This window comes from Haliotis rufescens, unplaced genomic scaffold, assembly GCF_023055435.1.
Source record: "Haliotis rufescens isolate VD_foot unplaced genomic scaffold, xgHalRufe1.0.p SCAF_3, whole genome shotgun sequence".
Taxonomy (NCBI): domain Eukaryota; kingdom Metazoa; phylum Mollusca; class Gastropoda; order Lepetellida; family Haliotidae; genus Haliotis; species Haliotis rufescens.
In genome coordinates, this window is record NW_025964001.1 from 32,915,793 (window position 1) to 32,932,004 (window position 16,212).

Here is a 16,212-nt window from a genome sequence, read left to right on the forward strand (position 1 = left end):
AGTCATGGGTGAGGTGATCGGATTTGAAGGTCTCTAAAACATTCAATATCACGCCTTAAATTCTTAAGTTTTTGCAGGTGAAATCCCGGAAGTGATGTTTAACGAATTTTTCTTTGACATCCGCTTAAACTGCCGAAGACAACACCTTCGCTTTAAATTTCCCCTGTTCCATGGCGAAAGGGCAGCCGAATATCTTGGTGTATGGATACAATTTATGAAGTTCGTTCTTCACATACCTTCAGTGTTGTACGAAGCTGCTCGAGCCCTCCCTCGATGTATAGCCTGCCTCGATGCAGCAGCATCTTGCTCTTGTATATGAATATATCTAATGCGGCAAAAGGAAGATCATAATGTACTACAGACACCAATCTTCGATGTAATTGGACATAGTCACCTTTTTCGTAATGAATATTATGTTTTGACATGAGGGTATTAGGGTATCTTTGCAAGGGGTGGCGAGATTTTCCAAACCCCCACAATTCGATGGACTGAAAAATGGTAACCTCTTTAGGCAACAAGCGCGAAAGACAGTAATACGCAGTTGCGATCCAGTGAATCTGTCAATACCAGACCAAATTTATGGTAATTATCGTCATGGTTTCTTCCTTTAAAATCTGACTAATCTGGACTCCCCTCTGGCTGAACCGGACTAAACTGCCTGTCCAGACAGATAACGTTTTAGTTACATGTTCAAGTAATAACACCCTCCGCCACCCAATTCCCAAGCGTTGTTCAGGTGCAGGTGCACATGAGCCAACTATGTCGTCATTGCGTCAGTGCTGTAGCCCCCACGTGTGTAATAAACACACACATACAGGTGTAACAAACACACACATACAGCTGTGTAGCAAGGGCACACTCCCAAGACGGCTGTGACAGCCACGACGGCGTTCTCGCGGGGACAACTCTCGTGTCAGTCCCTATTTGTTGCTTGACAATTATTTGACTTAGTTTGCAACAAACACTTGTCAACATTTGTCATGACATATTGGTCACCTGAAACTAATTTAGAGACCATGCCAGTGTTAGTGTGTACTGTTCAGGTATTGGGAATATGCAAATAGGTCAATATTTTTGGAGCCAACCTAGTTAATGGTTTGAGAGGTTGGGACATGAGATGGTCTGTTCGGTCTGTGTGTGGTGGCAGTAGTTGCATAACGATGGAGTTTCGTGATCATGGTGGTAATGATTATGATAAGTATGGACCTATTGAGGATCGTCATCGCTACAGTTTGATTTTATTCCGGGTGTTTCTAATAGATTTGTATAAAGGACCAGTCGTGTATGCAGATGATCAACAGGACTCTCTAATAGATCTATTAAATTGTCAAAATGATTATAAAATCGTTGCAAGTGTCCTGAACCCCTACCTTGCAAAAGCAAAATATGTTTCACAAATTATCTCTGACATGTTTATTAAAAGAACCAGTCTCGTAGACAACGTTCAGATATCACGTTAAATCTTTACTACAACTATTGTGACTTATCAATACATTATCTACACTAAACTTATCAATACAGTATTAAAGTGTGCGCAGCCAGCCACCTCATGATATATATAAATGTTTATATACTGTGAATGAAAATAATATGTAATATCTCTATATATTATGTATATCTACCTCTCATGTCTATAGTTGTATTTATTCCCATATGTAGATATTTTGTACCCTGCCCTACGAGGGTGTTCTGTACAATAAAAATTCTTGATTCTTTGATACAAGACGCAATCTTCTTTCAAGTTGTGTATAACAAGGTATAGTCTTTACAGACCCTGAAAAAAGATGCCATGCAAAACTTTAATAGTTTGGCAAGTCTTCAAATTTCTTTTAATAATCCTTCACATTAAGACAGATTTAAAGGCTTTATCTTGACAAATGATAGTTTTAAATACAACCAAGCAGGAAGTATGGCACAGAATAGGTTCCCAGTACATCAGCCTTGTTGCAAAAGACGATGTAAAAGGGTATAGGTTGGTCAGGATGTGTAGTGTGACGAAGCTGGTTGAATGGTGTAACCAGATGTCGTGGCGCATTGTCATGCTGTTCACCTCTGGTTTCCTGTGTATACAGACTGCTGTAATAGTTGAATTCTTGCTGATTGCGGCGTTATGTACAGTTCACTCACTCAAAGATCATCTGCGGTATGACATGAAGATACTGAGCACCCACTGTTCACCACCCTCCTTAACGTGTAACAGAGCGGGAACAAGTGGAGGCAGTTTGTACTATCGTCAACAAACATTTCTAGAACGGCATTCATCCACACATATAGCAGCTTCACGTTAGTCGGCGGTCCGGGGCCTGTGTCGACCGGAGCACGAGCTGGTTTAATGCGGCTGTTTTAGTCAGCGTTCACAGTGAAATTCTGTTGTGATGCTGCGGCGAGATATATAGACATGGACGCACACCGTGCACGACTTGATGACATATTGTGATAGATGAAGGTGCATTGAATATTGCCATAAAAGATTGATTCAAGGAATATTAGGTTGTAAAACTGTAGGACGAGTTAGTGTATTGTTAAATTATATTGTTTCAAATGAAGTCCTGTTATGTAAGAACTGGTTCTTCGCAAGGTTTTTATATGATCTATATATAAGCATGTTCTTCATTTTATCCTCCTCAGTGTTGATCATTCTCATATGAACATGTGCGCAGAAGGAATTCAAGAAATCATAGAGCGATTGACAACTCGATACACATACTGTTCCCTGGAGGTAACGAGGTCTCGCTGTGCACAGTATATCGTAAAGTTCCAGTTTCTTGTTTCTATCGTGCTAATGTACACTCTTTTGCTTCAGATTTCTTACGACATGACGAGACTTCTTCGATTCATGTCGACTACGCCCTTCGGCTCGATGGCAATGAACGACTTCCGGCGGCAGCAGTTTGTGTTGGTCAACGGCCAATTGAAGCTGTCAGATGTTGATGACGTGGGTTTTGATGAACCCAAATGTCAAGAAGATCGGGACTGTTCTCTACATTTCTCCAGCTCCAACTTCACAAAAAGGTAACAAGATTATACAAGACGGTTTTTGTGTGGGTGTTAAATTGTCTTTTAATATTTAGTATGAGGCCTCTATGGGACCAGTCATTTGATATTCTGGTGTGTGTGTGTGTGTGTGTGTGTGTGTGTGTGTGTGTGTGTGTGTGTGTGTGTGTGTGTGTGTGTTTTCAAGTCCGCGAGTCGTTGCAGTAGCCTTTGATCTAGCGAAGAACTCTCAAACAAATACATTTGAAATAGAGAAATTATACAATCTCATTAAAATCAGATCTTAGTTCTCGTTATCGCTGAACGAAGATCTGAGGACATCCCATTAAGGGTCACGTCAGAACGACCTGTCATCCAACCAATCAGTGCGTGAAAGATCATGAAAGTGACAGTAGGAATGTGTTTTCGAATCATGCAACCACGAAATATTTAACACGGGGTATTCCGAACGACAGTTACGGGTTTTATTATTATATCCATACAATCTAGGCCATCTATAAGCCATTCCAGAATGTTCTTATCAGTTTTAATTGTTTTAATCGAGAATACGTCAAAATATGTTTCGAAGCGAAGTCGCCAGTTTGAAATTAGTGTTGTAAAGCTCTAGAAAGCTGCCTTCTGATTGGCTAATGCCGATTTCTTGTCAGTCATTTCATTGGTCGGTCAAAATTCGCGAAAGGTCGTTCTGACGTGACCCGTAATGGGATGTCCCCAGATCTTTGTTTAGCGGAAGCGAGAACTAAGATCTGATTTTAATGAGATTGAGAAATTATACAGACTCTGTATTGTAACTAATGCAGATATTGTTTATAGGGTCCTTTGCCCAGATATAACTTTCTGTAAATGTACATGAACATCCCGACTTTGTTTAATTCACCATTAAATATCACGAAGGCATGATATTGACACGTTTTGTGTTTTGTGATGTCATTTCTTGGTGTTATTATTGATAATAGCTATTTGATATCCACGGCTCATTTTAAAGATTGAATCATGAGAATCTTTTCATTAGCACATAAAAAAATACCTCAGATTCTAAGTCGTTAGACTACCCAACAAGAAATTGTTATATGAAACCAACAATCGACAAGGATACAACACGTAGCCAAAAGGATAGTGCTGTTGTTTGTGTCTCCGATGCCGACTTGGGTTCTGTTCCCTGTTGTATTGTATGGCCTAAAGCAATGCTAAACGAATATACTCACTCATATGTATGACTTATTTTGCAGGATGCCTTGCCTACATGGTCGGTGTAATGGTTTCAACGAAATGCGAAACACTTTTAACGCTGGCAGGCACTTCACAACGTTCCTTCTTCCCCACGGCGCACCGCCACTTCTGAAGTCGCTCATCGACCGGGTTGTGGACGCCTATGAAAACCTCAGCTTGGACTCACGACAGCTCGTGGACAACATGGAAAAGATCGTCAGTTTATACAAATCAGGCAGTCATCTCAACAGGACTGCTGCGACCGTCCCCCGACCAGGTACCGTAGATACTTTGAACTCAGTGCTCTTTCAGACCTCGATTTTAATCAGCTGATAACATATTCGTGCATATCAAAGGTGGTACTTATTGACAGAGAAATAAGGACTAGGGGTGTAGAAGCGAATGAAAGTAGTTGTAGTGGTAGTAGTAGTTATAGTAAATGTAGTCTTAAACGCAGCCATTGCGGTAATACAGGTCATCGAATTATATCGGTGAAGTGAAATGGGGTTTAAGGTCGCGTTTAAGATTCTTACACATATATAGGGACGTGCATGTGTGGCTGGTTGTACTAGTCCGGACTAATGCCGAATTTATAGTGCTTGCCCACTGAGATACCTTGTCGCAGTTTAACATGGGTACCCCACTCAGGGAATTTCCGCTCTCCGGGCGGGCGCTCTACCACTAGACCACGGAGGCGGTCAATGAAAGTAGTAGTAAGTAGAAAGTAACGGTAGTTGATATTCCAATTACATCACAATGAAAAGTACAGTATTGCAGTTTTTGACAGGAATACACATTTAAGAATCTTCTATAGACTCCTTGTTCCCACAGAGGCTACTTTGTGGTTATCAGTGCCTTTTGTGAAACTGAGATATTGTCCAAGCAAAACTATTAGTAACTTTTGTTAAAGGAATCAGAAGTGTTCATATGAATGAGAAGTAGACAAATTTCAACAAAAAGTATGACAACACTCAATGCACATGTAAGGATGAAATGAGTCAAAGGAGTTGATTTAGTTGTTTTCGGGATGCGTTTTTTTAATATTTCAACATGAGCAAGTCTTTAAACAAGGCTGGTGTTTAAAGGAGATGCAAATAAACTGAAGTACAAAAGAAAGTACACACCCCTAAAATATCATATATTACGCATATGGTTGAAAAAGTTGTTACATTTTTGGCGCTATCGTAATGTAATGAACAAAACCATTGAGAGCATATCGCAGAAACGTAACCTTGACATTATGATAGGCAACAAAAGCACACATTGTGAAAATGGCAATTTTCTCCATTTGCACGTGCAATGTGCGTAGAAACAGTATAAAAGGCAGTGGATTCTATCGTTCATTACACATTCAACGAAAAAAACACAAGACAAATGCCACGTTTAACAGCAGCGGAGCGAGAGAGAGCCGTGGGAATGTCCCAAGTGGGGGCGTCGAACAGTCACATCGCAAGGACCCTTGGCTGCACCAGGCAAACCATTATCAGACTCCTTCGTCGTGTCAACCAGACTGGCCAGACATCCGACCGCCCAAGAAGAGGAAAACCGAGAGTGACGACCCCTGCAGAAGACCGGTACATACGCACATTACACCTGCGCAACAGGTTCCTCACCATGGCATCAACAGCGTCGACAGCGTTAGGTCACCACATCAGCAGGAACACAGTCATGAGACGACTACAAGCTGCCGGTATCCGGGCTTATCGACCATTCCGTGGGATGACCTTGACCGCTCAACACCGTATCAGCCGTCTTCGCTGGGCAAGAAGGGTCAGACGCTGGCAACGTCGTGACTGGTCACGAGTCCTCTTTACCGATGAAAGTCGATTCAACCTCTACCATGCTGACGGTAGAGTGAGAGTCTACCGACGTGGAGGCGAGCGACTGGCTTGAGCATGTGTCCAACAATTGCATCCTTTTGGCGGAGGCAGCGTTATGGTTTGGGGAGGCATTTGCGGCGAACAGAAGACGGATTTGGTCATTCTCCACCAGACCCTGACAGCCCAGAGGTACAGGGACCAAGTGTTACAGCCGGTGGTGATCCCCTTCATGCAGGGGCAAAGGCAGGGGTTTCTTTTTCAGCAAGATAACGCCCGACCACACACCGCTAGACTCACTATGGACTTCCTGAACCGTCAGAACATTCAGCTTTTGCCTTGGCCGTCACGCTCTCCGGACTTGTCACCCATTGAACACCTGTGGGACCATCTCGGTAGACAGTTGCGACAACGTGCACAGCCACCAACCACCATACCACAGCTGGAACAGGCTCTGCGAGAAGAGTGGCAGCGGATCCCTAATGACGTCATCCGACGGTTGACCTTTTCCATGAGAAGGCGTGTCCTGGCTTGCATTAACTCAAATGGGGGTCATACGAGGTACTGAGACCACTCGCATGGCCTTCATACCTGGGACTGTCATCATTTCTACAAGTGTGATTTTTGATGAGTGACCGCCTATGGACGTTATTGTCAACTGAAAAGTTTTATGTGGCCACAAATCTTTAAATCCATTCTAAACATGTTTGAAAATGACTCAACAATGACATTGAACATTACAATCACAATAAAGTTTGCCCTGTCTTCTTTTACTGTCAGAATAGTGGGGTGTGTACTTTCTTTTGTACTTCAGTTTATATATACAGTATAAAGATATGATACAAGATTTATCTTGGGTCACGGATTTGCCCATACTGAAGTTTCATTTGAAGTTTAAAAAACGGCTATGTAACCCGTTAAACATACTTAAATTTAATCATATCAGAAGTATAAAACATGCAAGTGGAAGTCAGCCATTTGAACATGTCTGATTAGTTTCATGCCAATACTTGAAGTTTTCCGGCAACTTTAAACTTTTGACATTTCCAGTGGGCCGTGAAGAGCCCTTGTCCTACCCCATCCTTTGTTTTCCGTCCGGGTCACCGGGTTTCACTGTACATCGCGGGTTTTGAATGTCCTGATCAAACTTGCTTGAAATGTAATTAGGCCCGAGGCTAATTCACCCGTAGATTCAAACACCTTAGTTTTCCCTACGTATAAATGTCATGTGTTTACCGTTATATAATGTTCTAGTTAATGAAACATCTGCCCCCTGCCACAATCAAATTAAAGATAATTGTCTTGTCCTATTTTCAGCATTCATTCACTATAAGGAGAGTGATCTCCCCGGACAGTTCGACTATAGGTGTCGCTTCTCGATGTCGGGAGGCGGATGTACACTGTCAGTGTTTGACCGACAGGAAGCTGAAGACCTTTGTAACCTTGACCCAGATTGCAAGGGATTTGTCTTCACAAACCAAAAAACATGGACAGGTTAGTTTACAAGTATAAAGAATTAAAACAAATCTTCTTCAATCTTAAGAGATCATTTATTTGATGGGTTTTTTTATGAAACGTGTATAACATTGACCATATCGTAGACAATCTTATCTGTCTTTTTCGCCTTTGAGAAGGAGGACTTCGTGAAGCGTTTACCTTATTGGGCAAGTTCCTCGTAGCATGTGAGTGCGTGTGATCCTTGTAGGAGTGACCCATTTGTTGGCCCCAAGTTCTGCTAATCTGTAGTAATGGATCAATTATGATCCTTTATGTAGTTTCCTTAATCTTCCACGCCATAGGGTGTATAAAAAGACTGTATATCAGTGTAATACATAAAAGGAAAAGGGATAGGGGGCTTAATGTGAGAGTCGGAGATTGAAGAGTGATGTTATTGCTCATGCTTAATGCAATTGTTATAGATTTGTGAAAGCTCGTTTTATGCCCAACCTCCTTTTTCCACCATTCCATAACAAATAAGTGTCTTTGATGTGAGTAATAACAAAAAAATTCACTTTCAAATAATTACTTTTCCTGTTACAGGCCGGACGATAGTGCATTTAAAGAACGGAGTAGCAGCCCCCACACATAATTCCAAAACAGAGCTGTATTTGCGACCATCCTGAAACGCCCTGGACAGAAAAAAAACGCCGGTTCGCGATTTTCTGTGAAATACCATTGCTGTGATATGGATCGGACAATTTCAGTTCCCACATTTCATTAATGGTGCTCTTTTGAAAAATCAACCCCACTCTCTATCCATCACCGGGACAATCCGCCAGAAGGAATCGGATTTGATCAGAGTGAAGCCCGAGCGAGCGGATCAGCGGAAGTTGCAATGCGTCGGCACGCCACGCACGATCTCCACGTGCTTATGACTCATGCTTCTTGTAGAATCAAGAGGCTATGTTGCAGATTGGAAACTTTCGTCGAAGGTGTGTGGAGGGTTGTGGCAATTGAGTAGAGCAGGGAAGGAATTGATCTTCTTCAGGAAATAATAAGGGTGTTCGTAGATGGATGCTAGCACATCGGAAATTGCTCTGACTGAAACGTGCTTTCTTGGCGCCTAGCTGCCACAGACACTTTATAGGGCTATTATTGTTTGAGGCCAATTGAAAACTGCAGAGGGAAGTAATTTGACATATTTTTGAAAACTCGAATACAGACTGTTATTCTCCCTTTAGTCGTTGATAGGCTTCGTGTAACTACCAGAGCGAATACGGTGTTAGGAGCTTGATGATACTGTGGTTGTGTCCGGGGATTACATGGGCAGACAAGGATCAGGGTCTGTGGACCAAATGAATACACGCCTTGATAAAAGCAGTGAAAATACCAAAACCAGACGACATCAAGTGCGTCGCCATTTTGAATATCCCCTTAGTAGAGATATTCTGTTAGTTTAGGTGATGATCGTGATTATTCCAAAGCCTGGGAGATTGTGATGTTTACTTTAGCCGAAATCCAACAATTGATTCCGTAAGAGAGCCCCAAATCCCCTAAATTGAAGTTGAATTAAAGAATTATATCCCCAGACGGGAAAATCCATTGTTACAACTTATTACGAACTCGGGAGCGTTCCCAGTGACGTAAATCCAGAGACTGTTTTGTGTCCTGCAGATTCAGTGATTGGTGCTGTTGGTGTGGACTCGAGAGAAGTACAGAACATATCAAAACATTCCATTGTGTTGTTCAGACGGTTTGAGTGAAATCGTCTATAAATAAGCCATGTTCATTGTCATAATGTTGAACTTGCTGGTAGAGTGCGTTGTCAGGACAATCAGTAGGTGTCGGCACTAAGCGTGTTGTCGGGAGTTCGCGTTTTAGGTGTGTGAGGAGTCTTCGTCAGTGATGTAAGGATGTCGATATTTGTTTGTTTAATATAAATCATTTTTGTAACTATTGTTTGTTGGCTTTTTATTTACATTGTAATCAAGCAAGGGAATCATACACCGTCACACAGACACGGAGATCTATCTTACATGTATACAGGATTGTGGAAACTAGTACACTCATTTCCACCCACCTCTAAACAGTCGCAATTTTGTCACAATGTTTTGTTTCCGGATAAATCAGCAAGAGATTTGTCAGGCACAAAATGGGCTGGATGTCTGTCTGTCAATCAGTCAGGTACAATACTAGTAAACAGACGTTGAGATAAGCTGGTAGCGAGCTATTCATAAGATATGTCAAATATGAAGAAATATGTGTTGAAATTTGATTTCTGTTCGTGGTGAATAACAACAATTTATACTTCACTCGTCCAACAGACATGGTCGGACATGATATTCCCAACCACTACACCAGGTGCATCTCAATATACCAGCATCAGAAACAAACGGACACACAGGTCCGTTGCTTTATGTGCCTCAAATGCAAAGGTTGTGTCTTTTGACTGAAATGACGTGACTGTATCTTTGGACTGAAATGATGTGACTAGCTCAGGTTTGTTTGTGTGTTTGTTTGTTGTTTAAAGCCGCACTCAGCAATATGCCAGCTATGTTACGACAGTCTGGACCAGACAATCCAGTGATTGAAGTCACATGCATCGACCAAGTCAGCGAGCCTGACCACCCGATCCCGTTAGTAGCCACTTACGACAAACATAGTCGCCTGTTACGGCAAGCATGGGTTGCTGAAGACCTATTCTTTACTCAGATTTGCACGGGTCCTGTATCTTAGAACTGAAATGCCTTGACTGTATCTATAGTCTTGAATGTCATGGCTAATACTTTTGTAATTTCAATTAAATTCCGTCACTCGCTTCAAATGTTGTGACTATGCCTTAAACTGAAAGGCCACACCTCTGTCTTTGGATTAAAATGCCATGGCTCTGATTGGCTACAAGTGACGTAGCTGTGCCCTTACTGCGTTAGGCCTGAAATCACCTCGTACCTTTGGCCTCGGGTGTCTTGCCTCACATCTGTTTTCTGGTTCTTCGCCTGCACAAAACGCTGGGATGGCCTTTGTTTACTAAAGTCCTGGTCCTGGTTCATGGTTTGGGTGTAAGGGCTCATTCACAAATTCAGGATTTTTACTGCCGTCTTTGATAGGACCATTCCCGATTAAAATTTGTCAAAAGTCTGATCAAGATGCTGTGGTTCGTGGTGGGAAATTCACAAACAATCAGATATTGTTCAGGAAGCGTCCCGATTCAGCCGTTTCCAGCCGAATTCGACCCGATTCTCCCGTTCTCAATCCGAATCTGATCCGATTTGTAACTTTCGCATGGTAAAAAACGACCGAATCTGTCCCGATAGCGTCCCGATTCTCCCGAGTGCGATCCGACAGAGATCAGACAGTGACCGGACAGTGAACCGACAAAGACGGTTCGCATTCGGCAAGATCTGGACGCAAACGGGACTCAATCGACAAGAAATTGCAATTAACAATTCATGCCTGTTCATCACGACAGCGTAACGACATTGTTACGATTTTGATCCGATACAGCAGAATCAGTCACAACATAACGGGATGCACCATACTGTCGGGAGTGCTTGGCCGACCTCTCTGGACCTTTCCCGATCCGTAGGACTCTGTTACTGTTACGAATGGATACGACTGCGTTCAGACAATGATAGGACAATCGTCACATTCCAGATCATTAAGGATACAGTGATAGTAATCCGACTTTTTCACTCTTCGTGCCGTAGCGCTGTCTGATCTCAAACGGGAGCCATAATCGGCAGTGTGTGAACCTGGCCTAAGAAAGGTTTCATTCAGGGATATGTTGCTTTAAACATAGATGATATTGACAATAGAACCAACATCCACACGATTCTCACCAGAATATCCGTCAAATAACTCCATTTACATAATACACAGTAAGCTAAACTACCACAAAAATGACGCGAACAACCAACAAAGTTATTAAGTACGTGAGACATGTTACGTCAGTTGTCATGGGAAAGCTTCTTAGGTCAGGGAAAATAACTTTATGTAATCAGATACAAGTAGGATCTGTTTTATTTTAGTTTAGTTATATCACGGCGTGTCAACTTGGTGAGAGAGGAAAGCCCGAAGTATTGCAGGTCTAAGACGTGTCTTATGTTTCACGAATGAGCTTCACACCACAAATATATTTATTTTTAAAACAATATACGAGACAACCGCATTTGCGTCTAACGCAGAAACGTCCCTTTATCGTTCAACGATACATTCTTCTTGAGTTTGAATCCCATTATATGATCATTGGCCTGTCAACACCACAATCGTGCTCTTGGATTTCACTGAAGTGGTAAACATCTTGCATATCCCGTGGAGAGTCTGGTTAAGAATTACTCCCAGCAGTCTGTGCTAGTCGCTCGGTGACTTGGTTGAAAGCATGTCATCGTAGCCCGACGACTCATAATTTCAGTCGGGGCGGTCGGGTAGCCCAGTGGTTAAAGCGTTCGCTCGTCACGCCGAAGACCCGGGTTTGATTCCCGACATGGGTACATGGTGTGAAGCCCATTTCTTGTGTCCCCCGCCGTGATATTGCTGGAATATTGCTAAAAGCGGCGTAAATCCATACTCACTCACTCACTCATAATTTCAGTCACTTGCTTGTCTTGTCCCGACTCGTTTAGTTTCATGTCGCCGTCATACAGCTAGTATATTGCTGAGAGGGGCGTTAATCAACACACGCATGCACACACACGAACTGCACGGCCGGGAGTCTTTCTCGCCGTGATATAAATGTAATATAAATCAAGACAGGCCATTGCCACTAATCCGGTTACGGAAAAATAATGAGGTCGGGGGATTTTACTTGACAAGTCTGAGAGAGACCTTGTATGGAATTTTCTAGTTTAGGTACATGCACGTGAACACTCCAACGGCATCACCATTATCATGTCAAAAGTTCGAGAAATTCTTCCCCACCGCGTTAAAGCCATTATGAACTGCAATCAGTCGAGGCGTTGAGAGATGGCAACAAGATGCTTCCTGTCCCAAACAACATACGACAGCTTCCTCATTTCATCTGTTTATTCTGTTACCAGGCAACCAAATTGCCCGCAATTACAAGAATCTCGTAGTATTAAGTAGTCATTGTGATCAAAGAATTTTAAACTGCACGAAGCTCTCCAGTTGGATGGTTCTTGTCAGGACTAACATGCATTCAGCCCAGAAGACGCTCCTGCAAGTTTTACAACCCGGCAGTAATAACAGGGCACTCTAGTGTTCGTGATCGAGGCCACACTTTAGTGTATTTGTGTCTCAGATTTCTTCACCAAAGTAAAGAATTGACAGCGATTTGTATAAGGTCACGTGGACATAAATTTCAAGTGATAATATTTCGAGGTGTGTTTCCGTCGTCCGTCCGTCGCTAATTTTTACATTGCGACATATGCTGAAACACCCCAGCGATGATGTCTCTAAACAGTAAACACGGAATTCTGATTATATTTGAAACAAGGCTGCCATTCAGCCATATTGCTTTTGCGGTTACTACGCCAGTAGTAGTATTATGAAATTTGCCATGCAGTAAGAAGGCGGTATTCCGACTAACACATACCACAGTCGTTGGCGTATTGTGAATATTCCTATCGCTTCTGTTCTCTATCTATTCTATGTTCTTCTCTTTCCCCAATTACAATCTTTTTACATTTAGTATCTGGTCAAACAGATTAATAAAGAGACCCTAGCAGCCTCTAAATGAATTAAATGTAGAGAATATCATGCAAACGTCCTGGTCGATGTATGCGTCTTATTCTTCTTGTACTGTATTACGTTATTGAACAGACATTTAAACCATATCGAATTTCAGATTATTAGCACCAAGGAGCTCTTTTGTAGCGTATTGAATCTCATGAAATCACCTAAGCAATGATAATTTATACACAGAAATGGGAAGATGGATAGGAAGTCTTGGTTTTCTTGGAAAGTTCTAAAGTAAGAAGTTAACCAAAAAATGCTCTTGATACAAAAAATGCTACATTTAACTAATGTGGATAAAGATACAAAGGTTAATTATGTTTCCTTCTTTTCGAAAAGTCTGAACAAATAAGAGTAATAAGAAAGGTATAATCTATGCTGCCTATTCTGTGATCTGAGAGAATAGCTGCTGTTATATTTCTACAAGGGGTAGATACACACACTCACACGCTCACACATACACAGGCCCACTTACTCATTCTCAGATTCACAGGCACACTTACTCATTCATTCACAGATGCACAGGCACACTCACCCACACACTAACTACCACAGGGACAGATACACACGCTCACTCACTCATTGATATACACACTCACTCATTCACAGATTCCCAAGTACACTCACTCATTGAATGACATACACTCACACAGAAAGACTATTCAACATCTAAACCTGTAATGTGTAATAAAAGTGTTCCCTGACAATTGCTGGCTGAACAACCTAAGTGAATCCTAATAAACACACCTCCGTTTCACACTCTAAATAAACAAAACAATGGGAAACCATATAACTATTCAGTCGGTCACAATTAGTGTTACCATAGGAACGGTTTGATTGGTTCAAAATCTGGCAATCATACAGCTAACGCCAAGGTTCCTTGCGCAAATGCGGTGCTCACGGTTTCCTGGGAAAGATCGAGCTAAGCGTTGACAGATTTCTTGCAAAATCTCGACGTCTAAAAGCAACGTTTATTGAAGGTTTTGATGAGTACATTAACATGCTTCCGCTCAAAGCATTTTGTGAGATTGAAACTGAAAGGTTAAAACGTTTTCAAAAATTACTATCAGGCTTAGTGGAAGACTTCTTAGACCGTTCTGTGATTCACCTCCACAAGTGCTAAACTGACCCCTACCACGAGAACCAGTTCACCCCATACGCGCACTTACTCGGTCTAACGCGGCCACCACGTTGACGCCATGAGGCACTGGTGTCGTGTGACAAAAGCTGTAATATCGATAAAATGGTAAAAGTTCAAGGTTTAGTTTAAACTCTGCAAATGAGTCAACTCACACACCAAAGGTATAGACCCGGGGTAGAATAGGTCTTCAGCACCCCATGCTTACCGTCAAAGGCAACTATGCTCGTCGTAAGAGGCGACTAACGGGATTTGGTGGTCAGGCTCGCTGACTTGGTTGGTGCATGTAATCGTATCCCAATTGCGTAGATAGATCGATGCTCATGATGTCAGTCACTGGATTGTCTGGTCCAGATACGTCATATAGCTGGGATATTGCTGAGTGCGGCGTTAAACAACAAACAAACAAACAAACAAACCTAAGTTATAAGCATGTAGGGTCATTCGTTATTACGCTGGTAATGATAACGGTATATTCAGGAGTTTGACTTGAACCACCGATGGCAGCTGCGAGCTATCGTAGTTATCGTCGTATGTGTTAAACAAGCGGAGTGTTTATGTTAAACACGTAACAATGAGGGTAATATGTCTGGATGGTGGACCAGTGGCTGGTCATCTTCGTGTTTCTTGCCATGGAATTATTTCCGTGTTTCTGTGTGTGTCTCAGGTTGGACACAGATGAACGCCACTACAACTGCATCCGAACACATATTGTCATATATTGAGAAGAGATAATAGTGTGGAGGGTTGGGCGTCCAGTCATATATGTCTATTAGCTGTAGTACTCTTTTCAGAACCTGCTTAAGGATGAGCGCAAACGTTTAGGACGTTGTAGAATATCATAATATTACTAAGATGCATTATTCGTGGCACTCAATCTCCATTGTTTTGTTTTGTATGGATGTTGTAGCTTTTTACAATTCAAATATAATAAAAAGAAGACTCTCTGCAGTAATCTAGACATGCTAAATCAAATGAAAACCCAACGGGTTTTTTATAGCCCAAAAAGTGACGTTGCACGGACATTACATGATGGTGTGTTTCGGCGCCAGGCTTTCATGTTGTGTTTTTTCCATCTTTTCACCAAATTTCTGCAGTACCTCATTCTTTCCACACAAATCAATTCCAATCAATGCTGTTAGGAACAATTCATTTTTGGTATTAAATTTATATGGATGTCAGCAAAACTCAGATATTTACGATATTACTACGTTTGCGTTTCTTTTTCTTCTTTTTTTGCAGAATATATTTAGAAATGGTGGCCCATTTCGCTCTAATGAGAAGGGGTGAAATTACTGAAACTTTCTCATTCTACAGATACGTAGGATTAGAGGTTGCACCCAAACGTGTACAGACCAAAGCTCAAGCCTGTTCAGCATCACAGGCCAGAAAGGCGGTTTTATCTGTAAATTGTTTTCAAAGGAGCTTTGGCAACATCAGTTGTACAATTTGAAATAACTGATTCAATGATAACTCCCATTCTATACTACGCTTCAGAAATCTGGGATACGTCTCATTGTAAAGTTATGCAATCTGTTCATGCGTAAATATTTCTTAAGAATTGGAAGAACATTATTTAACGGCATGTCACGGGTGGATGTGGCAGATTCCCCAAGCAACATATTTACATGACACGGGTCATCAAATATGAGCGTAGAGTTATTCAGTTTCTACGCCTATGTATATTGTGTGTAAATCTGAAGGTTTACACTATATTCGTAATGAAATGCATGTTTAAGTTGTGTGTGGTCATTAGTCGGACAGAGTATATCTATAAGCTCGTTAACGAGTCATATACTATTCATATACGTGTAAGTACTCTACAGACCAATAACATAATATATATGAAAACCAAATGTAATATGTTGTGGGCAGAAACATTTTGATTATTGTGAACCCCTTCCTTTTAAAAATGCGGCATCC

At 41.7% G+C, this 16,212-nt stretch overlaps 1 protein-coding gene across 8 annotated transcripts in view; it reads left to right on the plus strand.

Moving 5' to 3' along the window:
- LOC124120165 (extracellular tyrosine-protein kinase PKDCC-like) overlaps nucleotides 1-9,416 on the plus strand; it is a 60,104-nt gene extending 50,688 nt beyond the window's left edge. For all 8 annotated transcript variants that reach the window (XM_046482902.2, XM_046482961.2, XM_046482944.2 and 5 more), the window contains exons 4-7: nucleotides 2,804-3,012; nucleotides 4,224-4,480; nucleotides 7,338-7,514; nucleotides 8,061-9,416. In XM_046482902.2, coding sequence (XP_046338858.2) covers nucleotides 2,804-3,012; nucleotides 4,224-4,480; nucleotides 7,338-7,514; nucleotides 8,061-8,143 — 726 coding nt within the window. In that variant the 3' untranslated portion in view covers nucleotides 8,144-9,416. The remainder of the gene's footprint in view (nucleotides 1-2,803; nucleotides 3,013-4,223; nucleotides 4,481-7,337; nucleotides 7,515-8,060) is intronic.
- Nucleotides 9,417-16,212: the final 6,796 nt, after the last annotated feature.